Here is a 15,579-nt window from a genome sequence, read left to right on the forward strand (position 1 = left end):
CACCTGGATGCCCACGCTTCCTGCTGCTCAGCTCTGCTCCCTGCTGGGCCCCGTGGGCCTGTTCTCTGTCCTGCTTCCCTCCTTCAGATGACACACCCACCCTGGTCACCTTCTTCATATGTTACACTCTGAGCTACTCTAACTAGGTAAATCAGACTAAAAGGCAGCTAAAACTCTTGTTTTCCCCCATAAACTGGCTAAATAAGGGCCACAAAAATGAAAGTAGGTTTTTAGTGTGAAGAAGGAAAATCAACACTCTAATAGAGAAACAACCCTGAAATGTCTTAGGAAGTAAGTCATCAATGAGAAGCATAAGGAGTATGAGAGCAGCCTAATAAACGTCAATCAAGCTCCACGAACGTCCCGGCTTCCATCTGTTCACAGGGCCCCGGATTACTGGCTGCACACTGACTTCAAGAGGTCTGACTGCGCCACAGGTAGGAGATACTAGCTAGTGTAGACCCTGCTGCACAGCAGAGGGGAAGTGGGGAGGGCGCAGGAGGGTGCTAGCACTTGGCGCCCTCCTGAGAGGCCGTATCAGTTCCTGCTAAGACTTGCGCGTAAGAAGCCGACACCAGGTCTGCTTTCCAGGTAGCTATCCCCAAAAGGCAAGCTTGGGGTGGGGCAACACTCATCAAGAACTATTAAAAGTCATCATGCACCAACGGGGACATTTTGCCTCCCGAAGAGTAAGTATATTGCAACATCTCTAATGTAGTCTTTCCCCCAAGAGCAAAAATGACTCCAGAACCAGGTTAAGTGGTTTATACCAGGGGTGATGTGGCCCCTCAAGAGACACATGCTAACATCTGGAGACTTCTGGGCTGTCAGGACTGTGGCTGGGGGTCATGGCTACCAGCACCGGTCGGGTATCTCATGAGTAGAGGCTACAGATATGATAATGCACCAGGCAGCCCCAAGTGCCACAGTGGCAGACCTGAAAAGCCTCGCTCTAGGTCTTTGTCATTTCCCAGGAAATACAAAAAAACAAATTAAGCACCTCAAGAGGGATCCAACAAAGTCAAGCCATTAGGAAACTACTCAATAAACCACTTCATTTATTTCAGGAAGACTTGGGAAACAAATGGAGAACAAGAATGGGTAATAGAGAGGTTAAAGAGGATTTTAAATATGTCAATTAATGAGCGGAAGAGCTGGCTCTGTGGTTAAGAGAACTTGCTGCTTTCACAGAGGACCCAGGTTTGGTTTCCAGCACACAGAGTGGGGTTCCCCACCTTCTCTAACCCGACCTCTTCTGACCTCCAAGGGCACCAGGCATGCACACGGTAACAGAGACATTGTGTAGGCAAAACACACATATACATAAAATAGTCTTTAAAAGAAATTCAAACTGACCAATGAAATACCACACAGGTTTGTTTCACTCCTTTGAACAATTAAAAGTATACAAACCATTAGCAGATATAAGGCATCTGATGACTAGCTTGTTAATTTGATATGGGTGACTAATTTGGTAAATTGCTGGAACTATGGTTAAAGTTAAAGAAGTAAGTTTAAATATTATAGTTAAAAACAATAAGAGGCTTGGCTTGAGGTCATGGGGAAAAAGGAACCCAACCTTGGGTTAAGAGTTGTTAGGCTATCTTGAGTTCTTGGGGCTCACTGTGCTAATATCCCTGTCCTTGTAGTAAGAGTGGTGATTATCACCGCCTACTAAAAATCATGCACACTCCCAAGTAAGGATGTGAGCCTAAAACCCCAAGGAAGAACCACCCTGAGTCAGTTTCTACTCCATACAAACCCAGGAACTTGTACTTCCTTACCATATTGAAGCCAGCTGAGCCTGGGGTAAACTTGATTGCATAAGAATAGTTCTTGCCTGGGGACCTAACCAGAAAGCAGAGAAAAGACGTGAGGATGAATCATCGAACATTCCCTGCACTCTACAGAGTGCAGAGCCTGCATACAGGTTGCAAGCAATCTCGAGCAATCACAACACCGCACTCAGCTCGCGCTGCTATCCAGGAACTTTGTGACAAAAGGGAGGAACAGAGAAGCACAGGTGACCAGCGAGGAGTGAGTACATGAAAGACTAGGGTCTGCCCTCTCAGCCAGATTCCCTCCTTTTGTTTGGGGTTTTATTTACAAACTGAGGCATGGTAACTATAAACTGGACATCTGCTGCTGCAGCTGCCACCTGCTGATTTCACCATGATCGTCGTGAACACAGCCATGGGGGCGTCGGAAGCTCTGAGAGGAAGACTAGGCCTTAACTGCACCCTTCTCATGACATCACCACACAGACCTCCCACACCAGCCAGCACAGAAGCTACTAGAACTCAGGCTTTTCTTTCCCAATCAGCTTTCTGTTATTAAGATAATGATAGTTATCTTCATTTCTGGCACAAAATAGCTTTAGCCATGTGATAAAAAAGGTAGGCAAATATTTCATGTTTCCAGCAATGTCTCAAAGTTGTGGTCACAGGAATACCCATGGACCAAGAAATGGAAAGCCACAGCAATGACATGGTAGATTCCTTGCTCGTGTGTAAACTTCAGACTTCCATTATTTAGTTTCCAGATGTCTCCTTATTGTGAAACACAGAGCGGGTGTGTTCTTTCACAGCCAGGAGCCGAGGTCATGAGTTCCAGCTCAGTGATTTCCCAAAATGAAGGAGACTCTGTTGAGGGGAGGCAGCTCCGCGCTCAGGGGCTTGCTCATTTCCAGGGCCCCATAAGCATGTCTGTGACCCTGCAAAGTACTCAGCAGGTGACAGTTGCCATTTCTATTACTGGCAATATTTTAACTTTTATTTACATATAACATATTGGCAGAAAAGAATTCATTAATGCACACATGTAAACACATACAATGCACACATTCTTAGATACCATTTTATTTTTATTTATTGGGGGGGAGGGGCTCAGGACAGGGTTCCTCTGTGTAGCCCTGGCTGTCCTGGAACTCGTTCTGGAGACCAGGCTCACCTTGAACTCAGAGATCTGCCTGCCTTTGCCACCACCTGGCAGAATTAATTTTCTCTCTCCCTCCCTCCCTCCTTAAGTTTATGGAGGCAAGGTTTCTCTGTGTAGCCCTGGCTGTCATGGAACTCGTTATGTAGACCAGGCTGGGCTAAAAAAAAAAAAAAAAAAATCACAAGAGACCTGCCTCTGAGGCCTGACTCTAGACAATGAAGTGAGTCCACACCTCCTTTTAAAGCCTGGGATAACATATGTATTATATTATGTGAGAAGCCAGCTGCATCAATTAAATTACCAGGATATTTACGGGGTACATAAAGGCATTCTAAAGATGTACTACCTAGTATCCTGACACAGAATCTCTAAGCCAATTCACAATGGAATACTAAGAATTAGTTCAGGGATGGAGAGATGTCTCAGAGGTTAAGAGCACAGACTGCTCTTCCAAAGGTCCTGAGTTCAATTCCCAGCAACCACATGGTGGCTCACAACCATCCATAATGAGATCTGGTGCCCTCTTCTGGCGTGCAGGCATAAATGGAGGCAGGATGTTGTGTTCATAATAAATAAATAAATCTTGGGAGGCAGAGGCAGGCGGATCTCTATGAGTTCGAGGCCAGTCTGGTCTCCACAGCGAGTTCCAGGACAGCCTCCAAAACAATGCAGAGAAACCCAGTTTCGAAAAACCAAAAAAAAAAAAAAAAAAAAAAAAAAAAGAAGTTCAGAACAAATACCAACAATGTTCCAAAGAACTATTGAGTGTGTACGGAGTGCTGTGTCAAACATACCCACTCAAAATACACTACGGAATATTTCTTCAGTGTCTGCACAGGCTAGTGTGGCTTCTTTGCTTGTTTGTTTTTTCAAGACAGGGTTTCTCTGTGCAACATTCCTAACTGTCCTGGAACTTGGTAACAGAGACAAGGAAAACCCTTCTTAGAAGTAAGGAAAGTGGAAACATTTGGATGGTACTTTTTCACTTAGCATCTAGAAACAGCCTGGATCTAAAGCAATGGTTGCATTTCACTAAACTTTTGTTTGTAAATACCTGTTAAGTGTCCGCTCATAGTTTTGTCATGGCTATTGAACAACTGCCTGTATTTCAGTCTGGACGACTGAGGCACCGCCCATTCTGCTGCTGGAGGGGCGCTGTGGGGAAAGAGGAAGGAGACACAGTGTGAGAAACTCGGCTCGCTGCGGCCCAAGAAATTGTCTAGAGCCTCGGGTCGGCATTGTCTTCCCCCTGTGGTGTTGGGGTCAAGCCTAGGGCCCCTGTAGTAGGCAAAGGCCCTGCCACTCGGCTACACTGGAAGTGCTCCCACATTTCTTAAGTCACAAACATCTTTCCAAAGAGGAAGTCAGGGGCCGGAGAGACGGCTCAGCAGTTAGGAGAACCCTTATCATGCAGCTCACACTGCCTGCGACCCGGCTCAGGGGCTCCAACATTCCCTTCTAGTCTCTGCGGGCATACGCACACACATGGCACATGTTCGCACGCACGCGCGCACACACACACACACACACACAAACTAAATTAATTGGTTTTTTTAGATATAAAGAAAAACAACAGATCAAATGACTATTACATATTCTACATATAATTTAATGACCTGAACATTCCAGTAATATATACCAGGAACTGAGGCACTATATTCTGCCCAGGTTTTCCTAAGGATTCAGGAATTTCTGGCAATTGCCCTTTAAAAAGTACACTGCAAAATACTTATCTTTCTACCACAAAATATGGCTCATTTCTCTTTTGTTTTTACATCTATTTATCTATTTGAGGTGTGTGTACACGTGTGTGTATGTGAGTGGAGGCCAGGGGACATGCAGAAATTGCTTTTCTCTGTCCACCCTGTGGGCCCTGGGAATTGAGCCCAGGTCCTCAGGCTTGGAGGTAAGAACTCTTACTGACTGGGCCATCTTGCAGTCCCTAGGCCCACTTCTTAATGAAGGGAATTATTTCCTGCTGGGAGGTTTAAATTCCTAGCAAATGGAAAGCCTCCCAGAAAGGAAACAGGATATGTCCAGGGTTCTGGCAAATCAGTGGAACAGTCATGGACGAGGCTCCACTTTCTTGACTGTAATCCAACACTGACGCCTCCTTTACAACAATGACCTGAAGAAACCCTGCTAACAGTGAGTCTGGGCAAGACACTCCTTCCACAGATGCCACAGCCCACACAAGTATCACACCGACACACACAGTTTGTTAAGAGTCCATGACCAAGTTAGATAATTTAAACACGATGGAGACAGAAAGGGAGGCATTCCCCGTGAAGGGCAGACGACAAGTAAGGCTCCATGTGTAATCTCCTTCATGCTTACAGAGATTTTAACCACACACGAAGTCCTGGTTATTACTCATTAACGTGTGGTGTCCATGTTCTTACACGGACTATGCAAAGGTCTCAGGAGTCAGCTGTTCAAAACTGAGAAGTAACAACGGCACCACCTCTAATTCCTCAAGTTTCTTAGGGAAAACACTTACCACAGTGGACCCTGCAGTGAGTACTTCCGAGATACTTCTCTCATTTTGTCTAGTGTGTTTCTGATGCCAACTCCAGCCTATTTACTAAAGGTGACTAACTAGCTCGCTCCTGCACTGCAGAGATAAAAGTGCCCCACACAGACGCTCGCCCACATCATACTTATCAAGCTTTCTACCACATTCCTGAGAGTCTAGGCAAACTAAAAATTCAAGGAGCCTGTTACTTAAAAGATAACATAGCAAAAAGGTCACAACTTCAAGTTGTTGAAAAGATCGCCACCCACGTGGAAAGCCCAACTATCTAAAAGCATTAATATTTGCCAACCATCAATAATACTCATCCAAATGTTATAAAGCAATTTCAGGACAGAATTTTAAATCATGCAAAAGTTAAAAACACATCAAACTTCAGCCTGAGATAGGGAGGAAGTTTAATATGATAATGAGCTTAAATCTCTGCCTTGGGGGAATTAAGAGGTGGTAAAAGAAACATAGTAATATGGAGCCATGGTTGGCAACACATGAGCGATGAGGTTGTACATATTCTCAACGCTGAGCCACACAGACAATCATCAGTACTAGTCTGAATAACTCATTTCACTATATTAACACTGGTGTTCACTACTGCTCTACTCCTAAGTCAGACACACTGTAAGATTATGACAGTATGAAAAGCAAGTCCAACTTTGCTTCAAATCTCATAAAAAATTAATCAACTTTTAAATGATTAACACAAGATCATTAACTGATTTCCTAGCTCCCCAGGGCCTGTTCTAGTCCAACCAATTCTATTTCTTCTCCCGTGCTTGTCATGAACACGGTTCCTCAACGGCGCCGGGTGAGCTCTCTACTGCTAAGTAGCACATCCGACCTGCACTACCGCATTTTGTTAAAAAAAAAAAAACAAAAGATAACGGGCAGGTTCTTGATTAGTCGTCTCTGCAGTAAATAAATGATAAATTCTAATAGCATCATATAAAATTTAGAAGACATCACTAGCATTCCATAAAAATTAAACGAGGTAACAATACGGGATGGGCTCTGAAGAGATGGCTGGGTGGCCTGAAGCACTTGCTGCTGCTCTTGTTGTGGAGGGTGCAGTTCTGATTTCCAGTACCCAGGAAGGTTCAGAACCACCTACGGTTCCAGAGGATCCAACACACTCTGCTGACCTCTGTGGGCACCAGGCACGTGATACACATACACACATACATACATGCAGGCAAAACATGAAACCCATAAAATAAACCTTAAAAAACTTAAGATGAATAAAATTCATTTAAAGAGAATTAAATAATGCTGTAATTAACTTTTCCACTAAAAACAAGCAGTCTTACCTGGCTACATCAAATGATTGTGCCTTCTGTAATTTAGTGTTTAATTGTGACCCTGGACCAGATCTGCTGAAGGAAGAACTCTTTGGCAATGTGGCTGCTGTAAAAATAAAAGAGTAATTTTAAGACTATAAAAACAAGAATTTTTCCTCATCTAAAGCAGTGACAAGCCCCCTTTGTCTCCAGCCTGGAGTCACAGCTGCTCATCCTTTACTCTGTCTCCTGTCTGGGTTACTTGTCCTGCTGAGAGCCCCCGGCTGAGGTGCCATGCTGACATCCAGAGAACTCTGCTCTCCACTAAACACCTCGTGTATCATGTGGCCCAGGTGCTGGTCCAAGTCAGTCAAGTAAGAGCTCAACTATACATAAGACGGCATTTTCTTACCATCAGAGTAGCAGCCAAGAAGTCACAGGCTGCCCAGTCTTGGCCAGATAACTGATGCCAGGGAGGGGCAGATTTGTGTGTTGTTCTCATGTGACCTGATGAAACCCTCACCACACCCTCCCTGCTTCCACCCTGCCTCGTGTCTTGTAACCCTTGTCGGAGCACAGCAGACAGGACAGCGTGTGGATTCACTGTTCCACTGGGACAGCTGCATGAGCTAGGTCAGCCGCTATCACACCTGCAGGCACTCACAGAAAGAACCACACAGGGCTCAACTAAGAGAAGCTCAGGCCATTCTGTGTTTTGTCTCACACACCTACGTTAAGTGCAGGTCAGCTCAGGTGCAGCAATAATGACACGGACATAATGGTAAAACTTATGCTGTTTACGCTACTGAATTTCCTCAGATATACACAAACAGCTTTATAAAAGACTTCCAATGTGCTACAAATTCATTATGATTCGTTAGACCATCTATATCTGCAGCTGATGCTTTCTTTTAATTGTACAAAAAAGACTTTGAATAAAGACTCAAAATGAAATTAAACCAAGAACAAAAATAACTAAATGCTTTCCTACAATTAAACAAGCGTTTAATATTGTGAGCTTAATATATTTGGCCTTTTAATTGACTTTCTTCCCCTTTCTGCCCTGTTCATTCTACTTGTTCAAAAATCCACAACGCTCACCGTGGAGCTCTATTCAGAGGTCGGGCTTGTGTATTAGCTATTCACAGAAGTTAGGGAACAGAAGTGACTGATACAGGAAAACACAGAATGTTCAGATACTGCTTGGTCTCTGTTGCCCTTAGCAGGCCCTTGGAAGGAAATCGTGCTCTTAGCTTTCACTGTTGGGCCCCTCTTTGTCTACAGAGGTACCCAAGCTCAGCAATGACATTCCCTTTCCTTGTACTCTTAGCATGTGCCATGTCATGTGCTGGCAGGAAATGACCATCAAATAGTAGAATTACAGTCCCTTTCTCTGTAACAAAGTATCGCTTAGATAGAGCTAGAAAGGAACTAGACAGCAAAAGGCAAGCAGTGGCGGTGGTCTCCTGAAGGCACGTACCAGCGGGAGCAAACGCAGGCAGAGGCTGGAGGACGGGAGGCGTCCCGTTGGCCAGGGGAGGCCCCGCTGCTGGAGGAACAGAAGATACTAAGGGTGGAGACATTCCGACAACTGGGATGGAGGCCATCGGCACTGGGGCAACAGCTGTAAGTGGTGGCATGCTAGCAATTCCTCCTATACCTAGAAGAAAAAGAGCCCAGCAAACTCAGCAACGTTTAACCCAGCACTGGTGGAGAAGAACACCTTGTCCCAGATGCAGTATCCCCACACGGAACAGCTACAGGGCTGAGAGCACAGCTTGCTGTAAAGTGCTTGCTTGGCTTGCACACACAACTCTGGCTTCAACGCTCAGCACTGCACAAAGAAATTCTTTAAGTTTAAACACACACACCCTCAGGTTAAACGGGTGGAGAACACAAAAATTTGTGTTAAGAAGCACAAGTTCTCGGCCGGGCGGTGGTGGTGCATACCTTTAATCCCAGCACTCCGGAGGCAGAGGCAGGTGGATCTCTGTGAGTTCGAGGCCAGGCTGGACCCACAGCCTCCAAAACAACACAGAGAAACCCTGTCTCGTAAAACCAGAAAAAAAAAAAAAAAAAAAAAAGAAGCGCAAGTTCTCTTACTCATGTGACCCACTTGTAAGTCTTAACAGTGTCCTCTATAACCCACACTATTCTTTTAGGGAACAACAATGAATGGGTCAGTAAGGAAAGCATCGGGGTCAGAGAGGTAGCTCAGTTGGCAGAGAGTTTCTAGTATGCAGGAGGCCTCGGACTCAATCCCCAGCACCACACAAGCCATTTGTGGGAGCACATGTTTATAATCCCAGAACTCCAGAGAACTGTGACTTCTGATCCACACAAGCCATTTGTGGGAGCACATGTTCATAATCCCAGAACTCCAGAGAACTGCGACTTCTGATCCACACAGCTGTAAACTGAAGGTCACCCTCAGCTACACAGAGTTTGAGGCTAGCCTGGATTACAGAAGACCGTTTTTAAAACAATACGAACAGTAATGGCAATAGATTTAAGGGCAACAAATATACTGTATAGACTTTGGGTCTGATTAATTTGTGTGATGTTTTTATTTACTTGCAAGTTCTTAAAAATAACAAAACTACCAAAAAATTTAAGAAGGAAAAAAAATAAGGGAGCCAAAAATGAAGAAGAGTAACAAATCAGTCACCTATCTTTCTCTCCAATATACACTAATCAGTCGTCTGCCTTCCTCTCCAATACATACTATACCTAATCAGTCATCTGCATTCCTCTCCAATATATATTTCATATAGTATATATACTTCATGAGAGAAGTGTTCATGAGAGCAGTGTCTCTATAAATGTGTCCAAACCAACAGAAGAAGGGCACTGGGGTTAAACAAGTGTGCTTGCCTTTATGTTTATCTCCACTTTAACTGTCATGGTTCCCCAAGGTAAAACAGTCTCGTAAAGTGTAGGCAAGAGAGGTGGCCCGTGCCTATAATCCTGGCACCGGGCAGTAGAAGCAGGAGCACCAGGCGTTCAGGCACAGCCTGAGCACATGAGACGCTGCTTTACAAACACATTATCTAAGTGTCTATCACTACCTAACTTGGTACTGAAGATCAAAGGGCACCTTCTGGGCAATGCAGTCTCTTCAGGTTGGCTGTTACTGTGGTGGTGGGGGGAGGGGTGGAGCAACTAGGTGGGGGTGGGGGATCCCAGAGCCTCTGTATAACAGCCCTGGCTGTCCTGGAACTCGATTTGTAGACCAGTAAACTCACAGAGATCCGCCTGCCTCTGCCTCCTGAGTGCTGGGATTAAAGGCGTGTGCTGCCACCACCCAAACTCAGATATTTTCTTTTTCCCAAGAAATTCTGGTTCCGTACAGCAGGAAATGCTATGTCCACAATCTGGGGTTGCCACGGTTACTGGGAATCAACCGTTGTTGTGGCCCTTTCCGTGGAGAGGAGAAAGGTGGGTGGTAGACGAGTAGACAGATGGATGGGTAAGTGAACCGACGAGACAACAGAATAGACTGGAGACGGGCGTGCTCCCTGACACTTACGAGCTGGTCAAGGTTGTCTGTGCTTCCTCTAAAATCACTTTTCCGGGACATTAAAACCCTTGTCACTGTGTCCCTGAGAACCCTGACCATGTCACTCATTTCTCCTTTGCACCAATGCACTGCTATCGACATCGGAAACGGATCCATTCCCTTACAGACCACGTGCCTTCTTTTTCTGCATGCTCAAATACTATTTAAAGTAGAATCTAACTTAGGGTTGGTCCTTTCAGGTCAGTGATATCAGACACATCTTTCAAACCTTCCATCTCAAAATAACGGTCCTGAAGTCATCTCACAGTTTGCTTTGTTCCCGGTGGGATAGTCTTCATGAATTCCTATCCAACTTTTAAACAATTTCAGTGTCTGTCAGTTCGTTTTTTATATCTACTGCTTCATTTTCTTCTAATTTTAAAAAAGGTTTTTATTTCTCTTTAGAGTAGTATTTCTGAAGCTGCTTCTGGCTTCGCCTTTGCTTCTAGAACAAAGGTTTGCTGTCCGTTCTTTGCTGATCCATGCTGCCTCTCTTCTGGGATGCTTAAATCCCGGTTTAGGTTGGAGTACTGTATGATGCCCACAGAATCCCGTGGCCTGTTACAACTGGTGGTGCCACCGTCCGCAGGGGTGGAAAAGCTCAGCTGTACCATGTTTCTCTAACAACAGGCTGGTGCAGCATGACCAGCTCAAACCCTTCTGGATCTGCATGGAGAACCGCCTTTTGGGATTTCTGGTCCATGCCCTCTCCACCCCTCACTCTCTTCGGCTTTTCCTCCCTTGTCCCTTGTTCTGCTCACTCTCATTTACCTGACCTTGGGATGGGCTTGCTCCCAGAAAGGGTCTAGGTGACCTGGGGCTCTGGTTTGCCTGTTCCCAGTTTTTTGTTTGTTTTGTTTTGTATTTTGTGTGTGTGTGGTGCCAGGGAGTAAACCCAGAAGCCCATACAAGAGATGAATCAGTTGGAGCAGGAGGCTGTGGACACCCGACTGCCCCAGATCTTCCAGGCTTTCGGCAGGCCCTGCGCACAGGTACTCGGGCTTTCAGACGCACCGTGCTCCCATTGGCTGGGTCTAGTTTCTTATGAATGTCTATCAGTTACCTTGTTGCTTCTCTTTCTCAATTACATCAGGTTGACCACTTTCTTCCTTCTGCGCTGTGACAGACTTACTGCTTTCTATCTTGCTTGCATTCTTTTTTTTTTTTAACCTTTTCATGTGTATGCTGTGTGGAAAGTGTGTAGAGGCAAAAAGTTGACTTTGAGTGTCTTCGAGAATAATTATCCATTGCCCCGAGGCAGGGTAGCTTGTTTCAGCAGGGGCTGGCTTGCCAGGTCCCGCCTCTCCCTCCGTGTGCTGGGATTACAGTTGCCAGAGCACTTTCTAAAGTGGGTTCTGGGCTATGCAGCCTCCTACTCTCACGCTCACTAAACTACGGCCTCCCCTTACATCTCCTTTGTCTAATGGTGACCACACTGCTGCACGTTTTAAAGGGCCCTCGCAGACCTTAAGAAGGTGGAGCATGATCTAGAGTCAGATGCCAGCTCTGGGGACAATATGTTCCAGATGAACCTGGACTACCAACTAAGATCCTTTCTCAAAAAATGTGACAAATTTATTGCCCCTAGATGACAGGACAGTAATTTTCACATTCAATTCTTTTTGCATTCTTCAATTGGTACCCATTACTTCTACAATGAGGAAACATTCCACGTCAATATAAAATCTGCTTCAGGTGAGACGTGTGGTAAAGTGTTGATGGTGGGTGTTCTGTAAACCAGTCCTCTGGATATAACTTGTCCCCGGGTTGGAAATTCTTTCCCTTTGTTGTACTTCAGCACCTATAAACATCGTATTGTTTTCCCAAGTGAAGAGCTGCACTTGCAGCTTAGTAATAAAACATACGGTTAGCATGCTCAAGGTGCTGGTTGTATAAGTTACACTAACTGTGCTAAAACAACAGTATAAGTCTTTCAAGATTTTCAAGAGGTTGACAATGGCAAACTTCCAAAACACCCCATCTCTAGAACTACAGATTCTTCATCTTTAAAAAAGAAACTTTGTAAGTGATACTGAGAAAGAAAATCTTAAGTAATGTCAAAATTGTTACTAAAAAGACTACACAAAACCAGTTAACATAAAAAAAATCCTACCAACTGGAAAAGCATGGTGCAAGTCTCCAAATGTTAGGTTCTTCTTATGTCAGAGTTCTTCCATGCTGGCCTTGAATTTGCAACCCTGTCTGAGCCTCCAGAAGCTGGTCCTGCAAGCCTGTGTCCCAACTCATTTATTGCTGTAGGCCCAGGGCAGAGCTGAGAGAGAACACCTGCCTCAGGCACCAAGATCCAGGGGCAGCTACTCCCCAGCAGACAAGCCAATAAAAGCAAAACAACCCAACGGCAAAGACTACCCTCTTCCAATCAAGTGAGTACACTCTGTTGAGACAGGGTCTCTTGTGTAGCTTCAGATGGCCTCTGCCTGCTGGGATTGTTGGCTAAGGAATGACTGTCTAGGTAAGCGTGTCTACTGGAGGCTGGGCCTGGATGCTATCACTGTCTATGATGATTATTCTCACTCTTGGAATTCTCTCGCACCATTGGCCCTTCCCTCTCTATTCAGTGCTGGGGTGTCTCAGCTGACTGTCACGCCACCTCCCCGTGGTCAAGCCCTCTTCTAGGCCCCATGCAGACACCGCAAACACTCACGTGGGAAAGGTCACCGAGAGGCCCACAGGTCAAGTCCAATCATCCCTTTCCTCCTCTTTCCTGCCTCATCATTCAGGAGCTCCCTCAGCTCTCCTTGAAGCAGTCCTGGCTACAGTGAGCATTTCCTCCTCAGTCTTCATCTGCAGTGCCTTCCCTCTCTGTAGCTGTGAATGCTGCTCACACGATGCTGACCCCGCACATCCTCACTGCACCTAAGACACTGCACCTCCCTAGCCCACCTACCTCCCGGAGGAAGACGCGACGACAGGCCTGTTTTACTCCCCTCCTAAACAAAGCACACAGGGCTGACACGAGCTAGCTAGTGTCACCGTCCACATTTAGAGCATTACTCCCACAGAGCTGAGGAACACAAGAAATACTAGAAATACCGGTCAAGATTGGCTCTTTGTGTAAACGTGATGGACATCTGTACTTTCAACTTCTCCTCCGCCCTTGAGGCTTATTTATCTTTCTGAAGTCAGCAGTGAAAATGTTTATGTGATGAGAGCCAGGTGAGAAGACCCAGGCAGAGGCTGGCAATGCAAGGATCCCTCGGTAGCAGTGCAAGCTATATGAATGTAAGACACCAAGCACTGAGCCCAGAAATGCCTCAAAAAGAACAGCGATGTTGACAAAAACGGAAAATCACAGTGGAAAACAAGGAAACAAATTAAATAACAAAGAAGGAACTGCACACGGTTTAGGGGAAAAAGAAAAAAATGGAGCCATTATTGTTCAATGTTTCCTTTCTCTACACTGTAGTCTCGTTTGGAAGAATCCAGGAGAAAACCAAACATGCATTAGTGTTTTAACACATAAGTCCTGAAGGGAAATTTGCTGCATGTACCTTCACGGATTCAGTGCAAAGTTCACTGCACAGGCTAGCCAACTACAGACTAAGCACTACAAACGCAGAGGCTCTCGGGTCTGACGTGTGCTATTACGGCACTGTTCACTTGTGCTCCTCCTGGTCTTTGCTCGTGTGTAGCTTTGTGGCTTTTCACAGACCCTTGTCCTACCAGCCTAAAGATCTCCCCAAGTTCATACCTTCCTCTTAGAGAACCTGCCTTGTAGCCAGAGGTCCCCAAAAGGAAGACAACATATAGTAGTATGCTTTGAATTTGTAATGTTGCTCATAGGCTGTTCTGATTGCTCGCTAGTGCTATGCTGAGAGGTTTTTGACTCTTTAGGTGCCAGAAGGCACTATTCAAGTTTCCAAAGATAGAAAGTCCCGACAGTCCTACCTACCTATGACACCCACAAACCACAACAATGACAAGTATTGGCACTGTGCACTAAGGACGCAGTCATGGCACACACACTGGTGATAACCAACAACTCCCTCAGTGGATTTAAGACCCGCTCAGCACGAGGGAAACCAGGCTGGCACCGGAAATGTAGCCAATGGCTGTGGACCAGTGAAGTCATGGCTCTTGGAGAAGGGCCTCCAACTGCCCCCTTGACTAGATAAGCATAATGCCTAATTACATTCTAAATGCCTATCCCCATGCCCTCAGATAAGCGTAGTCTCCCCCTCATCAAGGAAACGTCTCTCTGCGAGAGAGGGCGACCATTGCAGACAACTGCAGCCCATCAAGCGCAGGGTGAGGAGCGGAGTCCCAACAGACCCATCCACCATACAGCTCCACTATACAGACCCGTCCACCATACAGACCCATCCACTATACAGACCCGTCCACCATACAGACCCATCCACTATACAGACCCGTCCACCATACAGACCCATCCACTATACAGACCCGTCCACCATACAGCTCCACTATACAGACCCATCCACCATACAGCTCCACTATACAGACCCATCCACCATACAGCTCCACTATACAGGCCCATCCACTATACAGCTCCACTATACAGACCCATCCACCATACAGCTCCACTATACAGACCCATCCACTATACAGACCCGTCCACCATACAGCTCCACTATACAGACCCATCCACTATACAGCTCCAGGACCTAAGGCCCAGGGATCATTGCAAAGAGACAAGGGAAAAACTGTAACAGAGGGTCAGGGAGTTTGCCGTGCAGGTGTCTACAGGAAGTGTCAGGAGCGACACCCATGAACTCTCACCACCGTCACCGCCTACACAGGAGCTGGACAATAACAACAGACATGCTGAAGTGGAAGGCTGGGCAGGGGGCAGGAGTCCAACCCTACATAAGGAACTATAGGCAACTAAGGAATGCAGAGAGTAGGAGGAATCATCTTTCCCAGGGAGGACTATCCCAATTGGTTAGTCAGTGGTTAGCCCTCAAAACATACATGTAGGTGACATACAGACTGAGCAGGTTGTATTTACATATTTAGGAATATGTACACACACACACACACACAAACAATTAATGAAAAAAGAGGCTGTGAATTTGAAAGAGAGCAAGGAGGGGCATGTGAGAGTGTCTGGAGGGAGGAAAGGAGTCACTCAAAAAAATTTAAAAATTGGGGGGGATTTTAAAAATTAAATAGAAAAAAAAAAGACAGATATCACAATCCAAAGTAACTATCACATACAAGGAGAAACAAAGACTCTGAAAAGCCACAGGACAGCCCGGAGCCAGGGCTGCGCGGCAGTGGGCAGACATGCTCCT

The 15,579-nt window shown here is 45.7% G+C and overlaps 1 protein-coding gene across 6 annotated transcripts in view; it reads right to left on the minus strand.

The window, feature by feature from the left end:
• The window catches only part of Itsn1 (intersectin 1), a 174,814-nt gene that overhangs the window by 92,532 nt on the left and 66,703 nt on the right, over positions 1 to 15,579 (minus strand). For all 6 annotated transcript variants that reach the window (XR_005878825.1, XM_040750476.1, XM_040750475.1 and 3 more), the window contains exons 6-9: positions 8,225 to 8,404; positions 6,775 to 6,871; positions 3,992 to 4,092; positions 1,785 to 1,848 (exon numbers count right to left, since the gene is read on the minus strand). Coding sequence is in view for 5 of the 6 variants with exons in the window: in XM_040750476.1 (XP_040606410.1) it covers positions 1,785 to 1,848; positions 3,992 to 4,092; positions 6,775 to 6,871; positions 8,225 to 8,404 (442 nt within the window). In the remaining variant the exon portion in view is untranslated. The remainder of the gene's footprint in view (positions 1 to 1,784; positions 1,849 to 3,991; positions 4,093 to 6,774; positions 6,872 to 8,224; positions 8,405 to 15,579) is intronic.

This window comes from Mesocricetus auratus, unplaced genomic scaffold, assembly GCF_017639785.1.
Source record: "Mesocricetus auratus isolate SY011 unplaced genomic scaffold, BCM_Maur_2.0 Super-Scaffold_100008, whole genome shotgun sequence".
Lineage (NCBI taxonomy): Eukaryota > Metazoa > Chordata > Mammalia > Rodentia > Cricetidae > Mesocricetus > Mesocricetus auratus.